General features: G+C 34.8%; 1 protein-coding gene across 4 annotated transcripts in view; it reads right to left on the reverse strand.

Annotated features, from left to right (window-relative positions):
* Positions 1-26869, reverse strand: part of MICAL3 (microtubule associated monooxygenase, calponin and LIM domain containing 3) — a 243831-nt gene that overhangs the window by 111782 nt on the left and 105180 nt on the right. For 2 of the 4 annotated variants that reach the window (XM_074266837.1, XM_074266839.1), the window contains exons 5-17: positions 26323-26439; positions 25826-25927; positions 25065-25220; positions 23751-23851; positions 21375-21632; positions 20660-20775; positions 18760-18886; positions 17780-17876; positions 15421-15568; positions 13646-13842; positions 12268-12374; positions 12090-12152; positions 10780-10956 (exon numbers count right to left, since the gene is read on the reverse strand). In XM_074266837.1, coding sequence (XP_074122938.1) covers positions 10780-10956; positions 12090-12152; positions 12268-12374; positions 13646-13842; positions 15421-15568; positions 17780-17876; positions 18760-18886; positions 20660-20775; positions 21375-21632; positions 23751-23851; positions 25065-25220; positions 25826-25927; positions 26323-26439 — 1766 coding nt within the window. Of the gene's footprint in view, positions 1-103; positions 212-2649; positions 2707-4604; positions 4701-9298; positions 9383-10779; positions 10957-12089; positions 12153-12267; positions 12375-13645; positions 13843-15420; positions 15569-17779; positions 17877-18759; positions 18887-20659; positions 20776-21374; positions 21633-23750; positions 23852-25064; positions 25221-25825; positions 25928-26322; positions 26440-26869 lie in introns of all 4 variants that reach the window. The other 2 variants (XM_074266838.1, XM_074266836.1) reach the window with 2 other exon arrangements.

Below are 26869 nucleotides of genomic sequence, written 5' to 3' on the forward strand. Positions count from 1 at the left end.
TTCTGTCAACTCCACCATGGACAAAGACCTCTGCATTAATTGGTGTAAGGTGAGCAATGGTCATACATCCAATTGTGGTTTTGCCAAAACTCAGGCATGCTACCTGTCGGAGGGAGTCAGAGGAAGGTGAGGCAGGACGATTGGAGGAACGGAGGCTAAGGGAAAGCTCCCATTGCTCAACAAAAAATCGACGAGAAGGTTCAGTTTCTTGCTAAAAAGAAAAAAAAAATGAAAGATGGAGAGAAAAAAAAAAAATCAAAGGAAGTGGTAAATTCAGAGTTCAAGCCTGATCAGAGAAAAAACAAAAAACAAAAACAAAAACAAAAACAAAAAAAAAAACAACAAAAAAAACCTTAGCTCTATTAAATCTCTCAGCTTCATAACAATGTTAAAATTACAGAGAACCAGAGAGAAGCATCCTTGGTTTCTGGAAAGCTACTTCAGACTACTATGACTACTATGACTTTTGAAGCTAGCCAGAAAGCAGTTAGTAAGCTGCCTAAAAAAAAACCAGCTTTGTATCCATGGTACCATTTATCTCACTGTTGAAAAGTTGGTCAAAAGGTTCTCTAGGTCAATCTATTCTTGAATGTGAATCTAGGTATCAATATCCACAAGCCTTCACTTAAAAACTTTTTGTGAAGATGAGTTCGAGGGTCTATGGGGTCTTCTCTTGGACAGCTACGATGGCTAGAAGATTGTCCCTATGTTGTGCTTAAATCTGCCTTTCTGCAATTTACATCCACTGCTTCCAATTTTGACATCAGAATGCCAAGCAGAACAAGTGAAATTATTCTTTTATATTAATAGTCCTTCAGAAACTCTATTATATTAAATGAGATTCCATCAGGTCCTTCAATAGATCCTTGGATGGAGATAGATGCCCTTTATCAATCTGATTGCTCTCCCTTGATAATCTCTAGCTTATTTTATCCTTCCTAGAAAGTGGAACCTAAAATTAAATATATTTATCATCTACATATAGTCATTCATCCTACACTCTAAGAAAGTGACACAGAAGACAAGAAAATTAGAAGGGAGGAGGTAGCCTTCAACAGGCATCTCCCAGTAAGTCCAGTGATGCACTTCAGAAAAGTTTTCACACTAAACAAGAGTTGGGTTACTAGCTGAGGAAAGTGGGCTTCTCCCATTGGCTTTAAAAAAGATAATTTACTTTAAAAAAATAAAAGAACTAAATAAATGCAAAGAAGGGAAGTTATTGCCTTCTCCATTAATTATGCTTGCCAAGAGCCTGTTGAAGCTTGAAGGAGAAAAACTAAATAAATAAGCCATTGATCATTTATTTACCATAGATCAAAAGATTTTTTGAGAGAAAGATCCAATCAAAGGAGTTGCTATTTCAATGATATGGTTAACTAAACCTGGAACTTTTCAAGCTGTTATATTCCCTTGATTAGCTATTTATACAAAATGCAAAATTTCTGGGCAGATTTAACATTAAAATCTCCTAAAGGAAGCAATATATTGGAGTGATCACATTTTCTGCTAATGCAGTTCCAAGGAGACACATCCCTATCACTCTTCTACAGCTTTATTAACAGACCAATGAATGAGAACAGTACCGGGCAGCAGTCACCTAATGCTTTGTCTGGCCTTTGCTCCAGAAACATAAACATTCTTTGTCCTCAATATTCAGGATAGCTTTAACTACAAGGCCACCAGAAAAAAAAAAAAAAAAAAAACTTGATGACTTCACTGAATAACAATACAAGAAGAAAGAAAATCTGCCTCCCTCAGGAGACATAACAGGCAAAGATAATGTTATTTGGTGAAGGGAAAGGAGATGGGAGGGTAAGTAAGGTCACAAGCAAGATGATGAACAGGGCTTAAAGAGACACTGAAAATGAGGTCCCTCCAAAATGATTGGACTACAGCCCAGTACATTAATGAAGCCAAAGAATTAGTCTTTTCCAAAAAGAAATGAAAAACACATCCAACTCATTATCTTCTGAGGGCAAAACTCCAAGACATGTCTCTTCCCTACCCTTCACCTTTTTAATCTCTAAATTCTAACCCCTCTAAATTTAGTAAGTAATATTTAATGACAAGGTTCAGTGTTTGAGTCCTGATTTTCCAATAATCAAATAACCGAGTAAACAGTTTACAACGCTCTGTTTCTAGCATTCCATTTCTTGCCGTTTCCTTAATATTAAAATTCAACAACAGTAAGAGCTGTGGTTTCTCCACTATCTCTGTCTGTCCCCATGCCCAAGATATTACAGCTGTCAAAAAGGCAGCATGAATGACATCTACTTAATAAAAGTGTTCTCAAAAGCTCACCATGGAATTACCCATTTGTGTCCCATTGTAGCTATGACACACTTAAAGAGAATGAGAGAGATGACCATGAGAGGAAAATAGAAAGGTGGAAAACAAAAAACCATCAGGATTCTGTAAAGTAGCAGAAATAAATACATCATCATTAGCATAGATTCTGAGTGCTGTGTTGTCCTGGAAGCATGGTCTGTGCTGAATCTTTCTCATTAACAAATTCCAAATGAAATCTGTTTTTTATTTGAGTAGCAAGAGTGCAAAAAGCAACCAAGAGGGCATTCTACTCTCCACAGTGCCTTCCCATCCTTTTGCACCCCAATTGTGCACCTCATGCGATGGGCTCATGCTTTTTACCCTTTCAGAGTGGGGACTCTGCTTGCCACGGTTGTCAGCATCAAGATCCCTATACATCTGTAGGCAACAAAGTGTAAACTTAAGTACTAGCTAATGGCTTTATTTGGACATACTAAATGACAGTGAGGAATGAGACTGGAAAAAATGCACATGTTAATTCAAACATATCTGTTCGCTCTCCCCATACCTCCCTCTCTCCCAAAACCTTATATCCCATCTGTACTAAATCCCCCACACAAGGACAAATCTGTGCTCGTGGCCAGGGCAGATAGATAAACGAAACTATAGTTAGTACAAAGGTGGAACAAACTCACATCTTTCACACAGTGTCAGGAGAGCAAAGTTAAACAGAAGGGTTAAAAATAAAAATAAAAAAAAGCAGGTTAGAAGAGTCAAGTTCTCCAAACCAGACATTAGAAAGGAAAGGCAGTGAGTTGAGGTGAGTTGGAAACTAGCTAGAATATAGACCACTACAAATAATCTAGAAGAAAGTCTAGCATGGGGAATGGTTCCTATCTTACAAGGACACAGGACCAAAACTTTAATCTATTCAAAGGACAGATGGAGATAGGGTAGAAATATAAATTTAGCAATTTTATCACTAAAGAAGGAGGTTATGTGTGTGTGTGTATAATAGGCTCAGTTTAATTAGGGAAGCAACTGACACAGATTTGGGATGAGGGTGGGGAATAATTTTCTATGGCCCTAGACTGAGAATTAAATGTGGAATTAAATAATGACTGAAGAAGTGATTCAAAATTGCTGTTATGGACTTCCTTGGTACATAGGCATGTAACCTTTGCAGGATGTCAAAGGGAAAAGACACAATATATTTACCAGGTCTTCGAAAGATTCATTTCCTTGTACGTGTTTAACTTATTTTGGATTATTTTGCTTATTTGATTATATGCTGATAGACATCTCCAATTTTATTCAATAAAGGTGAGGGGGATGTTTTTAGTTTGAAATCCTCTTAAAGACCAATATAAAATAAGTTGTATATTATATTATAGGCAGTTCTGATAATAGATATCATTTAAATAGGTCATCTTAATAAGGCAACAATTTCCTTGGGAATCACTGTTTTCTGCCTCAGAAATCTGAATTCTGTCTCAGAAATCAGGATTCCACATTCCTGATGGCCAGAAAAATCCCTTATGTAAATATATTTCTAAAATTATTGCTCTGAGAAATATATCCTTAAGCACAATTGTTACAGTTCTCATTAGTCTAAATTCATTATGTAATACTCTCTGAAGTGGTTTTATACTGCCTGCTCTGAGTCAGGGGACTATTCAATGAATAAATAAATAGAAGGTAGACAGATCTAAGGGGTTTTCATGACTTCAGCAAGAATAGGATGCCCTGAAGCTTTAGAAATAGCCAAATGACAGAATATAAAGAAATGGCAACCCTAACCTGAATTATATATTGGTTATGCCCCACCTCAAGTTATTTAGCTCTGTGAAAATATAATTTTAGGTCAAATGATGTCACGGGGACAATTAATTGAAAAGAAACAACAGAATGTAGAGCCTCATGGTTTCACAACTTTACCATAAGGTTTGACTAAAATATATAAGGTATCATTGAAAAATATTAGTTTGCCCAACTTTATAATGGGCCATGCCTGTAATGTAAAATGAAACGATTATAGATTCTATTATAGATTCATTCCTTCGCTTGGATCTTTGTGCTCTAGTTTAGTGACATTCTTCACTTTTTATTTACTGTCAAATTAATATGAATTTTAATACTAATTTTGTGGGGGAAAATTGTTCAGGAATTGAAGAGTCAGGAATCACAAAGTTTGTAAAATGAAGATAAAGAGTTATAAAGCTCTTTTTAATAAGAGGGACTGCTGATTTGGTCACTAGTCTAGCCACCTGCATAAGTGAGGAAGTTAAAAAAAAAAAAAGGGGGGGGGAAGGAGGAGGGCATGCAGAAACGATCACCTGTTGACTGCAATATAATCGAGAAGGTGGAATGGAGGGAGAAGAAAGTGTAATCACTTTTTTCGGGCATGTCCGAGAACACTCCTTTCGCCGTCGCTTTTACATTAACAAGACAACACAAAGAGGGGAAAAAAAACATTGAAAATGATGGGAAAATATAGACTAGTTTTGGAAAGGTCAAGGGGCAGTCTCATCAAGAGGGGTCTCTTTTCTCTGCCATTTCTACATCACTAAGAAATCATGACACAAGAAGAAAAGCTGGGTTTTCATCTTTAGTATTCCCCTCCTTCCCTATCAGATCTGTACTTCTAAAGAGGCTAAAGTAAATTTCAGTCCAAATATACTATGTATTCAGAATGGAACAAAGAGAAGCAGGGGAGTAATGATATAATAATAACTTTATTATGCAAACCCCCAAATTATAAATAGTAAATTCACACAATTCCACAATCCAATTTTTCTGTTCTTTGTATGCAGAAAAGTTCATGGTTACTGATGATTATCACATTCAAAATAAAAGCAAATATAAGAACAAAAGAAACAAAATCCCCTGTGCTAATAAGTATGGCACTTTCTAAATCACTTGATTTGGTCCCTTCCTGGCCACTTCAGAACCAGGCTATCAAACTCCTCCTCCTCTCACTGGAGCTGTGGATTCTGCCCCTAGAGCTTATTATTAGAACTGAATTCTATAATGTGAGCTTTTGCTCTTATCTTAGAACTAGGTTTCCATAATCATTCCCTGGCCATTCTGAACCATGCTAACACAAGACCACCTCTTTCTAACTTCCCTTTATGTGTTGTCTTCTTCCCACACTGGAATGTAAGCTCCTTAAAGGCAGACTTTCTCATTCCCAAATCTTAGGATGGTATGGGGTATCATCATCAAAAGCCCCATGTTTAAATTCTGGCTCCACTAGCTATGCGACTCCTGCCAAGTCACTTAATCCTCCTGTTTCAAATTTTCCTCATCTATTAAATAGGAATGATAGCTCAGTGACAACCAATCATGAGAACAGAAGAATAACAGCTAACATTTATATATTGTGTAAGAATTTTTACATATATATCTCACTTGAAACAAAATAACATATGCAAAGCAAAGCACTACATATAAGCTATTATTATTTCTTTGTTTCAGTAAAATAGTAGAAGATGGAACAGTAGGGAGAAGAATAAGTGTTTGACTACTGGTTATTACTCTCTTTGGCTAGAATACTGGTCCAGAATGGGAGTTCTTAACTGGGAGCTCTTGCACCTTAAATAAACTGATTAATTATATTTCAATATTCAATATTATATATATTATATATTTCAACACATTTCTTTGTAATCATATGTATTTTATTCTTAGAAGGGTTTCAAAAGTTTCAGGAGTTCACAACAGAAAAAAACATTTAAGAATAAACTGAGACAAATGACAAGCAGTGACTCAGAAACAATCTGTGATACCATCATGCTGTTGCCTTCTTCAGTGGCCCTTTCTACATATTAACCAGAGTTCTGGGATTACTGCCAAAGGACTACAATGAAGTATAGGAAGGAGGATGTAGAAAGAAATCCCATTTCACTCAGCTGAACACCTTGGACATCCTGTCCACAGCTTCTTTTCCCCATTCCCTTCTTTTTAGTCACTTCCTACAAGAACCCTTAATCGATTCCAAGGCATTCATCACTTTTCCTCTTTGCATTTACATTTTCTAGTGATCTTCTAAGACAGTGATTTTTTTCTCTCAGATTTTTTGATACTGAGAATGATTATATAGAGTTCTGTCATAAGGCAGGTACTATCATAAATGTAGTATCTGATTCTAGTGGAGAGAAGAGACTATGAGAAGTACAAGTTCCAGAAAAGATTTTTCTAATTTAGTCAGACCTTGGGCATCAGGATAACATGAGGTTCTGAGGTAAAGATGCAAAAGAATAGAGAGGAAGCACCACAATGCTTAAACAAGCTTGGTCTTGGTCCAAAGCAAAAACTGCTTCCTTGGCCAACTTGGCCAGCATAAACTATTATATAAAATATAAAATAATATAACTATTTATATATATATATATATATATATATATATATATATATATATATATATATATATATATATATATATATATATATATATATGTATACATATATATATAATATAAAATAATATAAATATTATATATATATTATATGAATTATAATAAAAATATAACTATTGCTCCATTTTATACTTTTCTGCTAGGTTCGGGTTTTTTTTGGTGGGCAATTTCCCAGAGACATACAGCAAGTATTAAGTATGTGACAATGGATTTGAATTCAGTTTCTCCTGACTCCAGGACCAGTGCTATGTGCTACCTAGCTGCCTCTTTATTCTATACTTTTTCAGATGGCAATTCTAGGTCAAGACTCAAGATTCCATCCTCTGCTTTTCTTCTGGGGAAAAAAAAAATCAGTATGTAAATTTTAGCTAATAAGCACATTTCATACACAAGAAAAGAGCTGTAGTCTTATGAATATTTCATTGAAATCATGTTAGTACCACTTTTTTTTTCTTTTCAGAGAATCTGTTGCATATGAGGAAAAAAACAAAGCTTTTCTTTTGTCTAAATCCTTGCCAAGGATTCAGAAACAATTTTAAAAAAAAATTAAAAGTCATGTTTTTCCCCTCCATCTAGGCTGGTGATGAAATTCGTAGAAATACCCTTTGCACACATCTTTGTCCTATTTATTCTCTTAGTGCATTCATTCAAAAAACATATACAGTTTCCTAAATGTGTGTTTCCAACTTAGTATGGCCTGAGAGTAAAGGCATACTAAACTATCAAGACAGCCTCCATATGACTTATTCTGCTTAACACTTTGCACAGAGCCAGAAACAAATTATGCACCTCACAAATGCTTTTTGAGATGACAAAACAAGAGAAAATGGCATGCAGACTGATAAGAATGACAAAAATAACTCTAAAGAGCCAAGAAATAAACCTGCTCTTTTGTACAACTCCTGTTCAATCAGGCAATTCTTTTAACTTATCAGTTCCCTTGTGGCTGCTGCTGCTGATTTATTTCTTTGTTCCTTCTTTTTATATCCCTAACACTTAGTACAGTATCTGGTACATAGCAGACAGTTATAATAATAATTAAAGTTGACAATAATAATAATAGCTAACATTTATATAGTGCTTTATAGTTTGTAAAATAATTTGCCAATGTGATCTCATTTCATCCTCAAAGCAATTCTCCAGAAAGGTGTTATTATAATTCCAGGTTTACAGATGAGGAAACTCATCTGACAGAAATTAAATGATTTGCCAAGTATCAAACAACTAATAAGCATCTAAAGTTGAATTTGAACTCAGATCTTCATGATCCCAGGTTCAGTGCTCTTTTCACTAGCTACTTATAGATTCAAAAGGAAAAAACTTTCTTGAATTTTGGTTATTTAGGCCCAGCAGGCCTATCTAAAAGTGACCTAAGCAGATGGTACTCACAGTAGTTTTTCCACTGACACTAAAATCATTATTCAAAGTGCCTCTAAACATGGTGATATTCTTATTTCCAAAGAAAAAACTTGGGAATTTGAATCCTGTTAAAAAAGAGAGCAGACTTCTCATTTCTTCCCCTAAAAGCATTTCTTCAAAACTGGAATGTGAGAGGGACAGGTCGCAAGAACAAGTTTTTCAAATTTAGATTGTCACTGAAACATCACACACTGGATTCTCCTCTCACTATGTTCTTACTTCCAAATTGTTCTCTAACCAATAGTTTAGTTTTTTTAATAGGGAATAAGAAGAACCAAAGCTAGGAAAGATAGATAAAAAGGGAAGTTGTGATCTAAAACCGATTGAAACCAAAAATCTCACTTATAAATCAAACTCATTTTTATTTCTTAAAGTTTACTATAAAATCAAATATGGGAGCATCTTGTAGCTTAATGAAGCTAATGAGGTCTTGGTAACACATGTTTAATTATGATATAAGAAAAAAATCAAGAAGAAAAGGAACCATCTCCTACCTGTGAATTTTCTGCTTCTGACAGATGCCACATTTAATAGACACCCTCCTCCACGCCACCTCCCTTTCCTGTTCTGTATGCTAAGCAATGGCATTTCTCCAAGAGTGGAAGCCTAACCCTGCTCAGCTTTCACAATCTTTCCCAGGAGAAGATTTAAATTTATGGACAGAGTCCTAAAACATGCACAGGGAATAGCAGAATAGTTTTTTTTTAAAACAAGATAATTTTCTTGGTATTAGCTTGTACACAATTTCCCTGGTCTGACCATGTTGTTGTCGCTATTTCCAGGGCTGAAAAATTCAGCATTTTCTTTTGTATAACTCTTCCAGTAACCAGATCTTAAGAAATAGTTTGTAGGCTTTAAAGTAGAAAGTATCTCCTTTCTACTTTACTATTCTACTATTTTTAATATGAAAATTATCTAAAAGATGCTTTACCTATAAAATATACATTCATAAATACCTGGCAGTCTACAAGTGGTTTTCCATAAGGATGTATGCAAGTAGTGAAATAAGATAAATTAGCAATTATTTTTCTGTTCTGATCTGGCAAGATAAGGGTTGCTGTAAACCTAATAGTTATTGCAAAAGGAAGCACAAACTAAAGATTTTAAAATTCACCATTCTCTTTTTCAGGAGGAAGGCAAGGGAAAGGAGATCTGAGAAGACAAACATCCTCGTCACTAGGTAATTCCTTTACCTGTTTCCATTGAGGTATCCGAGCAGGGCGACCCTGCTCTGGCTGTCTGCGGGATGGCTGGCTGATACAACGCTCTTGGGTTGGCTGTCACATATAAATCAGGAGTAGATGGGGAGTCAGGACAAAGAAACAATTTTAAAAATAAAATGAGAAGCAGGGGAATTTAAAAGAAGCTGATGACAGAAAAGAGGAGGAATGGGACATGGTATCAATCAAACACATATTTATGATTTAAAAAAAATTTCTTGGGAAAAATAATGGATTACCCAACACAATTATAACTACAGGAAAAATATACAGGATAAAATCAAACAAACAGGACAAAACAAATCAAAGTAAAACCAAAACAGGAAAATGGGAGTATATATGATTTTTTACTTTTCCTTTGCAGGTTCAGCAATTATCTTGCTTGGTCTTACTTCAGTTTAGAAAACCAAACTGTTCACCCAGAGTGATAAACATGGTTAGCTAAATGCAACTTTCTTCTTAATATTGATTAAGAAAAGCAAGATTGGATAGGCTGTTGCTCCTGAAAACAGTCAATTCTGCTCCAAAATAGGCTGTTTGGAATGGTGAGAATAAAACCTTTTCATGATAAAGAAACATTAAAAAAAGTCCAAGAAGAAAGCACATACAGGTGATTTTGGAGGGGGGGAAAAAAAAAGAATTCTTCCAAAGGTTCTAAAATAACTGTAATGGCTTCAGGGAAAAGGAAACATGGGGAGGAATATAGGGGGAAATTTAGGTCATGTAAAACCAAAGAGATAGAAATTGATTCAAGAAAAAAGGATTTTAAAATCCTATCGCCCTTAAAATCCCTGTGAAAATAGAAGAGAGGAGTAGTACCTGATAAAGATACCTCTCTTTGGAAGTCAAAATTTTTTCAGGCCTTTTTAATAGGCTCTTGGAATTGAAAGAGGCTTGCTGATTAAATTAGGAGACATTTTCCTCGTGTAACAGAAAACATATTGATAGACTGAGAGTCAGTGAGTCTCAGGGTAGTGTTATACACTGGAAAGAACTGGGATTAGTAGTTAAAAAGACCTGGGATCAAATCCTAAGATGTATTCTATTCTGGCTAAAATATGCCATGAATTTGAGAAGGTTGGTTCTCTGGAGAAGGGAATTGGGATACTTAGAGGCAAAACTCATGTGGCCACCCCAAGTCCTCTGGACAGAGATGTGGAAGAGCAGGCAAGGGGAGACCCAGCTCCATCAGCCAAGGAATACCCATCACCTCTGCCTAAGGGTTCAACCCTGTTGATCTTCACTCTTCACTGGACATCACTACCCTTGGACGAGAGAGCCAGCATTGCAGTTTCTCTCTGCAGTGTTTGGGCCTACGTGGAATTAGCAGGTTCATATAACAGGCTGCTTTTCTTGATAATTAAAAAACAATACAAAATGACCTTTTTTTTCCCCTATACTTCAACTGAAATCCAACTTAGAAATCAAGGATAATACAAGATCCTGCATCCTACCTGTCTCCTTATGCCAGCAGTGGATTGTAGTGGTGCATTCTCCTCAAATTTTGCCAGTAATTGGGTAGCCATGGACTTCACTTTATTCTGGTTGCCAACAGCAACATCAATCCTCCTCTCCGTCAAGGCGCTTACCAAAGTGGGCCTTTCTTCCCTGTAACTTCGAGGTGGTTCCTCCTAAGACAGCAAAACCCAAGATTCAAAACACTCAATTATAACAGAGCTTCCCCCAAATAGCTTTACCTTTTAGTTTTTACTAATGTTAACAATGAGCCAAGTGTTTTAATGGGATGAATAATTCAATGAAAAAGCATTTAATACATGATATGCATACTGATGAATGCTAGAAATACAAATTAGAAAATTGAGAGCTCCTCAATGGGTAAACAACATTCCAAGCTTCAGGAGAGCTAGAAAGGGCTAGAAGTCATAAAGCTACATAAATATTCAAGTGTCCGAGCTTAGAGGCAAGGCAGAAAATAAGATCTGTGAGAGGGAGGAGAAACTTAATTCACATTATTTTAAGAATTATGTTGGGAGAGAAAAATCAGAGCAAATGGGGAAAACCATGGGAGAAATTAAAAAAAAAAAATAAAAACAGAAAAAAATAAAATGAACATAGCATGTGTTATGTACATTCAGTTTCCTTAGTTCTTTCTCTGGTTGTAGACAGCATTTTCTGTACAATGTCTATTGGGACACCTTTGGATCACTGAACTACAGAGGAGAACAAAGTCCTTCATATTGATCATCACACATTCTTGCTGTTATTTTGTACAATGTATTCCTAGTTCTGCTTATTTCACTCAGCATCAGTTCATGTAAATCGTTGGTGGGGAAAACACAATAGCAGCACAGTTGGCAAATAACTGGTTTCTGTGCGAAGTCTACCGGGATTCCTTTGGATCACTGAACTACTAAGAACCAAGTCTTTTATAGTTGATCATTGCTGTTATTGTGTACAATATATTCCTGGTTCTGCTTATTTCACTCAATATCAGTTCATGTAAATCTTTGGGGGGGAAACTTAGAACACACTAGCCACACAATTGGCAAATAACTGGTTTTTGAGTACATCTTATGGACAACTCTCCAAAAAGAAGAACAATAAAAAACTTTTTATATATATATATATATATATATATATATATATATATATATATATATATATATATATATATATATATATATATATATATATATATAATATTATATAACATGCCCAAATCTGACCCAACAAGAGTAGAATTTCGAGAACATAAAGATAACTCAATTTAAAATATTCAACAATATTTCTGGTTGTTTCTCACCTCCTCTGATTGACTGGTCTTCCTCCTCTTCCCCATACCATCCAAGTCCTTCTCTTTCTTATCCTGCAACAAGAGGGGGAAAAGAAAAGGAAAGAAAACATTTATTTTGCTCAAAATATCCAGACATTCCCTCACCATGTGATCAGCTTTCCAAAATAAGAAAAAACATGCTTTTTACCTTGGGAGTACGCTTCCGAGAGATGCTCTGCCCAAGTTTGCTAAGGAAGGAGATGGGGGATTTGGTACTAGCAATCAGGACTGCTTTCTCTTCAGCATCCAAGTTAACTGTGAAGAGAAATATTTGTGTCAGAAACTTCCATGAGAAGCTCAGAAGTAATCAGTCTTGACTATGCCTTTTTTGATGATCAGCAAACATTTATTGGCATGAAGTTAAAACAACAACAACAACAACAAAAACACACACACATACAACCAAAACAAGAACTTCTTAAAGGAATAAACAAGGAAATGTCAATTTACTGAATTTGAACGCAGAAACTTGCATGTTACCTGATACTCTATTTTTCTTTTCTTTTGCTTAAAGAATGTAATCTAATGTAATTCTAATCAAATCCTTGTTCAAGGATCTAAAAAAAGATCCTTGTTAAAGGGAGTGAGGCGAGGAAAAAACTAGAAAACAAGAATACCCAGAAAAACTCTCCTCTTCTGACTAATCACAATTTATCCTCATACAGATTTTTTTGTACATAGTTGCATTTAATCTATCTTCCCCATTAGATTGTGAGTTCCTGGAGAGCTGAAACTGCCTTACCTTTCTCTGTGCCTTTAGCACAATTCCTAGCACACAGTAGGCACTTTTAGCAATTTTCATTGAAAAAGATAAAAAATGATCAGTCCTTCCACTCAAAGATCTGGTAAAATAGTTATCAGCCTATTCAGATTTAGACTAGCCCAAATGGAGGAGAGAGAGCACATATTTTTAAATGGGAGAAACAACACATCATATTTAAGGCAAAAAAGTAATTTTGGGGAAGATACTAATAAATAGGTGAGGGGAAGGGTAGCAAGCAGTCAGAAATCAGAAAGAACTCATGTAGGAGCTAAAAGGAATAATTGGGAGGTGGGAGTACATTCCAGGCAGAGGGGACAGTTTGTACAAATGGGATAGAGACAATACCCTGTTTGAGGGAGCAGCATGATTTGGCTGAACCAGAGAGCATGTGAAGGGGGGTAATGTAAGAAATTACCAGCTTATTCAGATTTTCACCAAAACTGACTTTTCTACATGCCTGCCAACAGTTAGAGGAGGAGCTAATATACTTTTCATATTTCGTTTTCAGTTCAACTGCACTAAAATAAAACCTGTACAGGTTTTCCTCAAGTTTCCATTAAAAAAAATATATATGTTTCCATGACCACGAAGGCAAAATTCTATTTAATCACTCACTTCCCTGTTGGAATTTGCTTTTGGTGGTGCAGCTGAAGGATGTGGCTGGAAGGGTGGGGTGGGGGAGGAAGAAATTCAGACAAACAGGAAATGAAGGAATTTTATAGCATTTGCCACTTATAATAGACTTTTGTCCTAGATTCCTTACCATTGGAGGGGATGGAGTCCTTGAACATCTCATAGAACTGGGTCAGGTACATCACCATTGATAGTTTGTCTGGTTCCCCAACTGAAGCCATTTCCTTGCCTGTCATGATGGGAGAAATCCCTAATTCCTTTTCAGCAATATCAAAAGCCAGTTGATTGTTTCTCTCTGTGTTATGCTCATCTAAAGAATCAAAATCTCTGGAAAGCGAAGTTTAAAAAACAAGATTTTCTTAAAAAAGAATAAACAAGGAAATGTGAATCTACTGAATCTGAAGGCAGAAACTTGCATGTTACCTGACACTCCTATTTTTCCTTTATTTAAAGGATGTAAAGCATTTTCTAAGCAAATCCTTGCTCAAGGATCTATTATAGGGAGGCAGGTGAGGAAAAAATTAGAAAACTATTCTTACCTAAATTTATTAGCTCATGGACAGACCTATAGCATCTAACATCTTATAGGCCCTCATGAGGTAATAAATAACAATCATGTGTAGACCAGATTTCTGAAATGGGACTAAAACCCACTAGGTATCTCTGTCTCTCTGTAATAAGATTTTGTTTTGCTAAGTGAGCTCTGGTAATTCAGCATTACTCCTCCAAGGGAAATTCCACAACCTTCCTTGGAAGTTTTTTTTCCATTGCTAAATTTCCTGAGTTTTCCAAAGACGAACATTTCCCCACTGTACTTAAAGCTCCTTGTTGTTCAATCTGAGGAAAAATGGATACAGATTCTTCTTTAAGTGGTGCTCACTAAGCAATCTCTATTGATATAATAACCTTCAGACTTCAGAAATTATTTTTTTAATTTGATATTTTTTTATTTCTTTTGTTAACAGATTCTGTCTTTCAAAACACAGGCTCCAAACTGAGTCAAGTATGTGAATGAGGTCTAAGTAATGCCAAATGACCTCAGTGTCTTATTTTGCCACTAGGAAACAACTATCTTGGCTAGAACCAAAGATAATATTTGACATTTTATTACAGCAAGAGCCTTCCTGGCTTTCCCCTTCCCCCCACATCTAACTTATGCTTTCTTCTTGGACACAGTTTTTGCCCAGAATTGATTTCTAAATTCTAAATGTAGCTCCTAATCTCTTTATTCAAAACCCACCTCAAACTTCTCATCCCCTGGAAAGCTCTGCCTTAAGTCATTCTATGGTAACAGCTAAGTAAACAAAGGGGTAAAATATATAAATCTATCGTATCCAAGAAAATAGAATTCTCTATTATTACTGTATATACTGTATATACTGTAAAATGTCTTTCTCCCTTTTGTATTTTTTTTTTTTTTTGGTATTTCTTTGTATGTATACTAGGTCTGAAAATAAAATCAATGGGGATTAAAAACCCAATTGGCAAAAAGATATTTCATGCTGACTTTTATGTAAATAATATTTTTATATATTTTACTCTCATGTTAATTTATTTCATGGAACTGTGTGGAGGCTGAAAGAGAAACTGTGTGGAAGCTGAAAGAGATTGTTGAATCTACTCATTCACCAGTTATCGGTACTTGTCATTGTTTCTTCAAGGGTAATGATAGACTTTTCTCTATGTGAAGCAAGTAGACCCACATGAAGGGGTTTGGGGCTTCTTAACTGTGTGTGTCTAAACTAAGCTTGTGTAGTGCCCTGAAGATGATGGTTAATTATAACTGGCTGCATATGAATTATTGTCATTGAGATAAACTGCTTTACCCTACACTTTACCCAATAAAAGAAACATTCTGAGATTCCTGGACAAGAAGAAATACAAATATAGTTTACCACAACTTACATGAGATCAGGGCGGTATCTATGGATAATTGCACAAAGAGCCAGGCCACTTTTCCAGGACATGGTAAGATCTGTCACATTCACTCCAGCATAGCCATCTGTCTGCCTTTGGCACCAACCCAGCAACTTGCTGGAACGAGCTACAGACTCTAAAAAAACAGAAAAAGCACAGTGGTCACTGGTCACCTAGCAGTATGGCTAAGGAACTCTCTGAAGTCATTGTACAATATACAAATACAGTCTGTAAAGTTTGTCTATGGAGGGAGCAATAATTATCTGTTCTCAAAAGAAGCTGATGATGGGGGGAATGTTAGGGGGATAGGGGGTGGACCAGAAACCATCATTCTATTTGATTTTAATGTCAGAAGTCAGAGGTACTTCCTCTTAAACAATGAAAAGAAGCGAACTGGTCTGTAGTGGGTTTTTCTTTTTTGTTTTTGTAAACTAAATATTTTAAAATGTTCATTTTTTTATATACCAATGTAACCCCTATTTCAGAAGCACTTCCTATGAAGGCTACAGAAATGGTTATTATCTCTCTAAGAATAACTAACACCATAGTGGATGCTTTTCCTAGAGTCAAAGAGTATATGTGAAATAAGTCTGACATGTGAGATAAACAACAAAGGAGATAGCTGTAATATAAAAAAAGTTTCTCTCCTTTTCCTATCTTAAATGTTATTTAATGAAAAAACACTAGGAAAGGATTGAAAATGAAGTGAAAAGAACCAGGAAATCATTTTACAAAGAAACAGTTGATGAAGAATTGTGAAAGAATTAGCTATTCTCAGCAAATAATTACCCAAGGCAATTCCAAAGGACTAGTGATGAATATCCAACTTCAGAGAAAGAACCAATATTATTTAATATTATTAAGTCTGAAGCATGCTAATTTTCAGCTTCTTTTGCTTTTGAGTCCAAAATGACTAATAAGGAAATATTTGATTGTTAACTATCTCAGGGTAAGGGGGAGGGCAGGAGGTATAGAATTTGGGATTCAAAACTTATTTAAAATATTGTTGTAATGTGTAATGGGGGATAAAATATATAAATAAATAAAAATCAAATTGTTGAAGGAAATTAGAAAAATTATTAAAAAATTGAAAAGAAGAACTTTAGGAAGTGAGTCTGGAGAGAGAAAATTAAGAGTGAGGGTTTGAAAGAAACAGAAAATACTATGTTTTACCATCATGGTTGGAGATAAACAACTATAGAGATGGAAGATAGAGATAGTGTGTTTCTTTATGAAGAGAATTTGTATTATCCTACATGGACTTGTTTTGAACTGTTTTTATATATGAAATAGTCTATAGATATTGTGAACACTGGAGATTACTCTGATTGTACTCATTTTCACTGCTAAACTATTATAAATAATTATAATTTTGTTTTATTAGTGAATTTACAGTTTAAGCATCCCATGTCAAGAAACTTTAATATTTGATTAATCCTAGGATATTGTCTGAAAAGACAGGAATAACTACTAGAAAAAGTTCCTTCAGTTTATTAAATGTTATTTATTAAATATTTATAAATTATTATATTAAACATTTATTGAGTATTAAATATTATTAAATATTATTTATTAAATGTGACTAGCTGAAAGCAACTGAAGCATTTAAGGTATAAACTGAAATTTTATTAATTAATGAAGAAATAAATAGAATACGTCCAAGTTATTTATGTAGGAATCTTATCTCACAATGAAGTTACAATCAAAATTTTAAAAAATATACAGAAGTTTCAAAGTTTAATATATACTTAAAATATGTATGTAATATATGATCCTCTTTTTCTATTCTCCCTTGATATGGAAATATGTCAAATCATTTTCATTTTACATAATTCCAACTTTGAATGCCTTGTAGAAATAATCTATTAAATATTACATGTTTACAATCAAAGTCTGTTTAATAATTTACAGGAAGTCATGAATATTTAAGCTACATCCCAATATTAATTACAAAAAAATTTGCTTTTTTTCTGTTCTTTGCAAAGTGGAAAATTTTAGACAAAAAATTGGGACTACTTATTGTAAAAAAGATCATATGATCTTTTTAGAATATCCTTCTCCCCCTCTCCCAATTTGTGATTTTATTTTGTTAAAGGAGAGTCTAGTGAAGAAAGATATTTTACAAATGCAGATCTGCAACTGCAATTTGTAATCAAAAAGAATTGGCTGAAACACATAGATTGAATGACTTTGTTCAATGTCATCTGGCTAGTCAGAGAGGAAACTAAATTAACGTTTTCCTGACTCCAGAATCAGCTTTCTATTCAACAGGCCATCCTGTCTAAGTGTACTTAATTGAATTAAGCCTGAGTAAATAACACTTGGGGAAGTCATTGCTGTAACTTACCATTTCGGGTGAGCTTTGGTGTGACTTGGGAATTCACCAGGTTCTCCATTTCCAAGTGAACATCTTTCAGTTCTCCTGTGTCATATAAATGAAGCACCTGAAGGAGAATAATGTCTATTAACACAATAGATTTCTTAGAAAGAAACTAAGTTGCTAAAATCCCACCTCCTACTATCCATATCCTACTTTTCTCAATAACTTTTATCATAATATTAATATAATTAATTATATTAATAAAATTAATATCATATTAAGATATAATTATATTGTTATATAAAATTATATTAATATTATTAATATTGCATTAATTAATATAATAATTTTATAATCAAAACAAAACAAAAAACCTCAAACAATTCTTGAGAAGAACAGAAAAAAAAAAATTTTTAGTGCACTGTGCTGCATTTAAAATTCACACATCCTTAGTCATGATACAGAAAAACCACAGTGCAATCAGATATATCACAAAACAACTTCCTATAAGGGAATGCCTTGCCTTCTATAGAAAAAGAAGACTCAATTCCCTAAACATAAAAGGCAGAAGATCCCAAAATTTGAACTTTGAGTAAGAGGTAGTTCTACTTTTGGGAAAAAAATCCAGATTCACGACTCAAGCATTAATGCTATTATATAATGAGAAACAACAAGGCAGGGGACTAAGTCAGATAGAACTGAACTGTAGTTTTGATACTACCATCAGCAATGGCAATTAATCCATATGCTAAATGAAATGTCATGGAAGAATATCATAAGGCAACAGGAGATACTATGACAAAGCTTTTAGACGCCTAAAAATATTTTTATAAACGGAGAGTGTTTCTACATCATCAGGTCCCCATATGGTGAAATCACAGATTTGTACCAAAAAAAAATTTTTTTTAAATCTTATTATATTATATTGAGACAGATCTTTATCAACAGATCAGCTCAGCACTGTCATAAAATAGAGATAAGAGGAAGGCTGACTAAATGGACGTTACCTGGTTTGGCCGCAGGAAGTTGACATTTATATTGGGATACCTGGTGACAGGGTCGATGCTGTAACGGCTGAAGTTTTTACTCACATTCTCAGGAGTGGTCTGAGGCAGTAACCTATAAATGCTTTCCCTGCAAGATCACATACGTATATTACTCAAAAGAGCTGACATATCAGCAATACACAATTCTATCAGCAATACACAATACAATTCTTCTAACTAAAGAACTTAAGGTTACATCGGAGGGACACAACAAAAAATTTTATTGCTAAGTTTCTCCAAATCATGCAGCATTTCTTGTTTTCCTGATTTACTGAAATGCCGTGTGGAATCGGTGTTGGCCAGTGAGAACAAGCAGAGATTCCACTGCTTAGGGCAAGAATGAGATCTTGATTCCAATGCAACTAATTAAGTATTTAGCCTCTTAATGTTATCACAAAAGAACCAGGTACCATCTGTCAATTATACAGTAGAATTATCCTCCCTTAATGCTGATCTACAGGAAAAAATGGTGGTTTGAACTAGACTATCATGTCACAAAACAACCTTGCCTTTCTTTTGTTTTACAAGAAAAATTCAGAAAAAAAGGTGTTTTTAAGTGATAATAGATAATTAAATGTCAATCAATCAAGTTGAATTGGTTAATATTTATTAAGTGCCTACTACATACCAAACACTGTGCTTGGTGCTGAGGATACAAGTACAAAGAATGAAACACTCCCTTACTTCTAATGAGCTTACATTCTAATGGGGGAAGAGAAGCACATATAAAATTATATACAGTAAAAATAAAAGGCTAATCCATATACGTATGTGTATTTACTTAGTATAAAGTGAATTTGCAAACAAAATAGCTAAAATCAAGATGGTTTGGGAGGGAAGCCACTAGCAGATGGATCAGAAGTTTCCTGCAGATGATAATGTACGGATTACATCTCACAGGATTAGAGGAACACAGGATGGCCAGTCTGGATGAATTGGAGAGTACATGTGGAGGTGGTGGGTGAATGGTACAATGAATGAGTGACTGTGTGTATGTATGTGATGGTGATGATATTTAATAAAGTTGGAAAGGTAGCTTGAGTATAGGCTGTGTAGGGCTTTAAAAACTATAGAACTTTCTTTACAAGGTGAAAGGAAAACACCAGAATTGGTTGAATAGGCAGAGCTTCTTAAACTTTTTCCACTTGCAACCTCTTTTCACCTAAGAAATTTTTACATGACCCTGTGTATATAGATATATAAAAAACATTTGTTGATAATAAATCATAATTCCCAAACCTCCCACAATCAGTTATGAAACCCCATGAAGTCATGAATCACAGTTTAAGAAGCTGGGGAGCAGATATTCACTTGGTCAGATTTGCATGAAGATAATTAATCTGGCAGAAATGAGAAGCTATAAAAGACTTCAGGCTGGGAGATCAATTAGGGAAGTGTTACAATAATCTAGGCAAGACATGATGAGCTGCTGAACTAAGCTGGTTAGGTGTGCAAGTAGAGAGAGAGGGTCTGTTTTAAGAGATGCTGCAAAGGAAGAAATGGCAAATGAACACATATGTGGGGTGAGAGAAAACAAGCAGTCAATAATAATTCCTACACCTCGAGACGCTGGAAGGATGTGGCCCTTGATAGAAACAGGAAAGTTTGAAAGAAGACAGAGGAAAGTTTTAGATATGTTGACTTTTAAGACAGTCTTGGGAACATCCAATATGAAATAAGTATCCAAGAAGTAATTGATGCAGGACTGTTTGGGAGAGAGAATGGAACTGAATATGAATCTGGAAGTCCTCTGGGTAGAGGTGACATTTAAATTCATAGAAGGTTATGAGGTTGCCAAGAAAAAAAGTTTAACACATTTGCATTCTCAGTTTTTAAACAGGAGTATACCCATTCTTATTACCTTTCTGCTAGAACCTCCAGGGGACTGATTCCTAGAGACCAGCTTCGGACCATCCAGGCTGAGTCCATAGCAGCTAGAAAGCCTCGGGCTATTCCAGTTCCCATTGGCCAAAAAGGCTGCATAAAAGGTTTTTTTTGGGTGAGTAGGGGGTGAGCAAAGTACAGAAAAAGAGAGAAAGTAAAATAAGTTAAAAGAGGAAAATGAACAAAAAAAGCATGACATTCTGCTTCAAATTTAGCTATTTATAATAAATAAATTTAGCTATTACAATAAAATAAATTTTAAAATAATAATTATAATTATATTATAATAAAATAAATTTTAGCTATTATGATAAATAAATAAGTAAGTAAGTAAGTAAGTAAAAACTTCACATCTCCAACTATGGATCTAACTATATAGCTATACATGATAAATAAAAACTATATATATCATTCTATAGTATATGCTATAAAATGCAATTCTCCTTCCTTCATAGTGAGACAGTTAAGAGTTCCAGGCTTAGAATAAAAAAGATTCATTTTCAATTAAAATCCAGCCTTAAGACACTTTATTAAGACATTTAATAGCTTTTTGACTCTGAGCAATTCACTTAAGCTTATTTGCCTTAGTTTCTCATCTGTAAAATGAGCTGAAGAAGGAAATAGCCAAATAAAAAGAAAGATCACAAATGGGGTCATTAGACACACTAAACATCAATTTCCTTCAGGCTTACCTCAAGTAGGCTATCCCCAACCAGGGCCACCAATAACTGATGGCCGTTCTGTTCCCGAACCAGGGCTGCATTCTCTGATGCATACATGCAGGTAAAGTCAAACATGGCCACATCTGGTTGCCCATAGTGATTGATGGCAAAGTCCAATGATGGCAGTTGCTGATTGGTAGAGAAGTCAGCAGCTTCCCTGGCGTAGCTCAGCAGAGCCTCCTGGTCTACATTCTCCCGAGATAACAAGAGTTCTGTGTCAGCATAGTCCTATCTCCCAATAGAGAAGAGGTTCATGATGAGAACTCAAGTAGAGAATTTAAATTTTTTAAATTGTGATGCATGAAAATAATTGAGGCAGCAAACATGGAAAATTCAGAGAAGAATGGAAAGGCATGAACAAGATGGAAATTAGTTAAGAACTAAGAAAACCACATTCATGATGACTATAACAAAACTCCAAAACTGAATGGTGTGTAATTAAAATAACTAAGCTTAATATCTAAGAAATACACCTTTCCCCCCCTCTTTTTCTCTCTCTTTGTTTGAGTTTTTTTTTTTTTTGGGGGGGGGAGTGGAAGAGTAATGAGAATGATGAAGAAAGTAGAATATACATTGCATATTCTACCAAATTCAGCTGATGGCACTGAGATGATTGAAGCCAGTTCCAATGTCCTTGTGATAAAGAGAGCCATCTACACCCAGAGAGAGGACTATGTCACAACATAGCATTTTCACCCTTTTTTGTTGTTTGCTTGTATTTTGTTTTCTCTCATTGTTTTTTCCTTTTTGATCTTGTGCAGCAAGATAAATTGTACAAATATGTATAAATATATTGGATTTAACATATTTTTAACATGTTTAACATATATTGGATTACTTGCTATCAAGGTTAGGAGAGATGGGGAAGGGAGAGAAAATTTGAAACACAAGATTTTGCAAGGGTCAATGTTAAAAAATTATCCATGCATGTGTTTTGAAAATAAAAAGTTAAAAAAAATAAAACAAATTCAAAATTTAAAAAAAAAAATGATGGGATTTCAGAAAAGCCTGGAAAGCTTTAATTAAAACAAGATTCAGTTGATGTTTTATTTAGAACTGGTTTTTCCCAATTGAGATTCTTTGTTACATGGGATGGCTCTCTGGGTAAGAAAGGGGAAAATATAAAATAGAAAGGTAATGTAAAAATAGAAGCTATCAGGGAGAAGAAACACATTGCAAATAGAAAAAAATGTATTCAACACAATTAATGAAACTTAAATTGTGAAAGAACCCAGAGAAGTCCATCTTCAAGGAGAAAACAATGACAGAACAAAGTTTCTGTAAAACAGCATTAGACATTCTTTCCCTTATGATGAAATTGTACAATTTGAATAGTAGCACTGATATTTCCTGTTTTATTGAAGTAGGCCCTAAAGGTCCAAACTACCAGTAATAACATTTATTTATAACACATTAAAAGCCAAAAGAGAAACACTCAAGTTTGTCTTGGAAACTATTTGCTCACTAATGAATGCAATCCTGCAGGAGGCTTGTCAGAATATACATATGGCATAATCCCTGCTGCCTTCTAGGGAAAGTAAATCAGGTCTTAAAATTCTAAAATTGTTCCAATGTATTTCCTTTCACTAAATACAGTCTGTTTAGGAGGTCTAAAATGAGTCTTAATTCCCTGGTATACCAATTTGACGGATACAGATGATAAACAGCAGCCTAATCATTAAAAAACAAATAAGGAATAAACTGCTTATGTCTAAGTGTATTGTTTTTCTTCATATCCATTAGGATGGAGGAAAGGTAAACTAACCAAGGGCCAGATTTAGGAGCAAAAGGAACAATTATGTTTATGCCTAGCATTTTCCAACTTATTCTGTCCTCAGAACAGGGAACAGTAGCATCTTTTAAAAATTCATCATCACCCCACAAACACAGAGAACTACCTAAAATATACCTGCCAGTTTCTAGTGAGAATAGAAGGGCTAGAATGACCAAATTTGTCTTGAAATGAATTTATCACTATTTGGCTTAAGATCAAGCATAATCTGGATAAAAACCTATACAATAAGTATAGAACAACACCCACACATTTAATGACCCAGCTACAGTTCTAACATCTCTTCTAGGTCAAATCTGCTGTGCCCCATAAAACAGCATTCTCTGCAACTTTCATCATCCAGCTCTGAAATCTCAATGGTTTAACATTGTTAAAATTAACACAGCACTAAAAGAAAAGCTCATTTTTCCAGGTGATAGGGTTGGATGACTTAATTTTTCTTGGAAGATAGTGGAATTAGGAACTACAACAATTATATAATTCAGCCCCCTGGTAAGTATTTCCAGAAATTACTCAGTGTAAAAGAAAAGTGTTTTAAAAGAAACTCAACTCACGTGTAATATTACTCCTTTATCTAGTAAACTCTGCTTTTTGGCTGTCATAACAAAGTAGTGTGTGTCATCTTTGTAGTAGACAATGTTCTCCAAATCAATACCTGTAGTGACAAATTATATACTTTTAGCTGTTTTCCCAAACATCATTAAACATGACTGAATATGGGCCCTCAGAGAACTGAGGAGAAATGAATGTAAAAAGAAGAAATCTAACTTAAGTAAAGAGAACTAAGGAAAGAGAAAAAATAAAAGAAGGAATCGCTTTAAACTGTATGAAGGCTTTAGAAGAAACAAAGATTTCAGTCTCAATGGGAAAACTAAAGATTTATATTCTAGCTACATGGCAGATAAAAATCACCAGTAATTTTTAAAGAATATAGGTGCTAGAGAGAAACCAAATTCACCATAGGGAAAAAAGAGGAAATACTATAACAAAAAACAAAACAAACCCTGTAGTTTATATAAAATCAATTTAATCCAACAAATCTTTATTGTCTATTCTGGCCAAAGTACTGTGCTAAATGCTGAAAGAGAATAAAATCCCTACAATCATGGATATGATGTGCAGTATTCTTTACTGTGGGCATAAATATTATTTATTTATGTAAGTACATAATTATACATTATGTAATGTAATTGGGAAATATTCAGCAAAACAAAAATACAATAAAACACAAATAATATTACATTAACACTAAGTCAATAGCCCACAGAGATCACTGTTATAGACAATAGATTAATGAGGATTTATTAAGCATCTACTATGTGACAGGCATGATGCTAAGATCCCAAAGTCAAATAAATAAATAATAATAGTTAAAACTTTAATACTTTAGTACCCAAGATGTTAAGATTTCCAAAAACTTTTTTTTTTACAAGTTGTGTAGTGTAAACATACACCATATATTGCATGCATGTGTGTGTGTGTTTGTGTATTTCCAAATACTTTACATAAATTGTAATTATGAGGATCATTTGATCCTCATAATAGCCCTAAAAATAGTCTCTACTCTTAAATAACCCTGGAACAGTCCTTTGGTTGGGGAGGCGTGTAAGACAGTATCTCTATAATTAAAGTATGTACATAAAATAAATACAAGGCAGCTTGAATGCAGGCAACATACTGGAAAGGTAGGTAGGTATTTTAGCCTAGAGGCAACAGGGAATGATGAAATGTGCTCCAGAAAAATCCCAAGTCATATTTAGAATTTTATTGTTTTACTCAACTACCTCTTATTTCCTTGCTGATCTCTACACCCAAAATGGGTGTTTGTATCTGTAACTCTGTCCAGGATCACAACATCTACCACCAACCTGTAGCTTCCCGAAGTTCCTGAAAGAACTTCTGATTGAATATGAAGGCCACACCACTAATTTCTTCTACTTTGGCTTCTGCTGTGGTATGGCGGTTAATGAAATTTGCTGTGATGGCAATGGCCAACTTGCCTCGAAATTCTTTCCGACGAAACCCTACAGAAAAATAAAGTATCCCAGAGAAGTGTTGTTAAAACAATCAATTCAAATGAGGAAGCTAAGACACAACAGGATGAAGGTCAGGGGGAAGAGAAGGGAGAAAAACTTGTCAAACTCTCCTTCTAATTGCAAAAGAAGACTGATACTCAGGAAAGCATCCATCATTCAGGACAAGAGCATCCAGGTGAGATGTAGTTAATTTATTGTTCGATTTTAATAACAATACTGTGAACTATGACTTGATAGTGTTGCTACAAGAAGACGAGAGCAACATAAGTAGCCTACCCTCTTCCACCTCAAGAGAGATTTCTAAACTTAATACCCCGAAAATGAATTCCTTGGGTTGTAGGGAGGGGATGAGGGAATGGAGAGAGGGGGAAAGAAAATTAACAAATTTCATGGAATGTAATTCATTAAGTTTTAAAGCAGCTGCTACAACACACATATGGAATCAGAAAATATAAGGATGAAGTATATCAGACAAGAAACTTCTTTTAAACATTTTTAAACACTTTTGAAATTTAAAGCATTTAAAACATTTATGAACATGAAAAGCACATGTGTGTGTGTGGGAAATATGTATACATATTTATATTCAGTACCTTCTAAGGTGTTTCTCCTGCCATCCCCTCCAATGATCACTTCAAATTCATACTCTGATACAGGGTGTGTTTTGGGGTGTACCTGTGCCCGCCAACCTATTCCTGTGGAACAAATACAAGTGAACATTGCCTCAGCTCTGTATTATACAAACGAGGCTACAAAATTCCTATATAGAATTATCTTCAAATTTTTGGGTATTCTAGAAACAAAGAATATCAAAACAAATATACAGTGTTTGAATTAACTTGGAAGAGTCATGGATTACAAATTCTAGAAGAGAAATCCTTAAGAAAACTCATAAAGGAAGAACTGCAACGCTTACTATTTAATAAGCTTTTAAGTAACTTTTCAGGTCCAAAAATCCCCAGGTGATACAAAAATCAATACACATGAGAAATCTAAATGTTCTTATTCTGAAACGTGTAATCTTCCTTTGACTCCACCCCTCTCATTTTTCTATTCTCTACGAGCCCTTAATAGTTTTGCTCCCACTTACGTTCATTTTCTTGGTCTTCAGGGGGGTACACAAGCCCCTGGAATTCCACATTGACATGGATTTCAATGCCAAGAATCAAGGCAACCTTCAAAAGGATTAGCTGGAGCTGTCGGATGCCTATAGGATAAGGACAGGGATACATACAAGAACAGCTTTAAGCAAAGCCAAAGAGAAAAGCGGGTTCCACTCAAGTCCCTCACCCATCCATCCACTTTTGGTTTCTCAAGGCCTGCATTGGCGGGAAACATTTTCTAAGTCACATCCTGTAGCAGCAAAGGGCAAATACAAGCTATCGGGAGATATGTTCCTATATCAGCCCTCAGATAGGTCCAAACTCTCTTTGAGGCAATGGTTAAAGATCTAGCCAATCAACAGCTTTCCTATCTCCCTCTCTCTTCCATAAGGAAAATAGAGAAAAAAAGTGGAGTTCCTTACTCTGGGTACCATCCTGGCAAAATAGGAAGAATGCCACATCTGAATTGTTAATATATGTTGACAGTCTCACATAATAAGTATTAATTATTATACTTCTATAGAATTACAAAGC

Source organism: Sminthopsis crassicaudata, chromosome 5, assembly GCF_048593235.1.
Source record: "Sminthopsis crassicaudata isolate SCR6 chromosome 5, ASM4859323v1, whole genome shotgun sequence".
Taxonomy (NCBI): domain Eukaryota; kingdom Metazoa; phylum Chordata; class Mammalia; order Dasyuromorphia; family Dasyuridae; genus Sminthopsis; species Sminthopsis crassicaudata.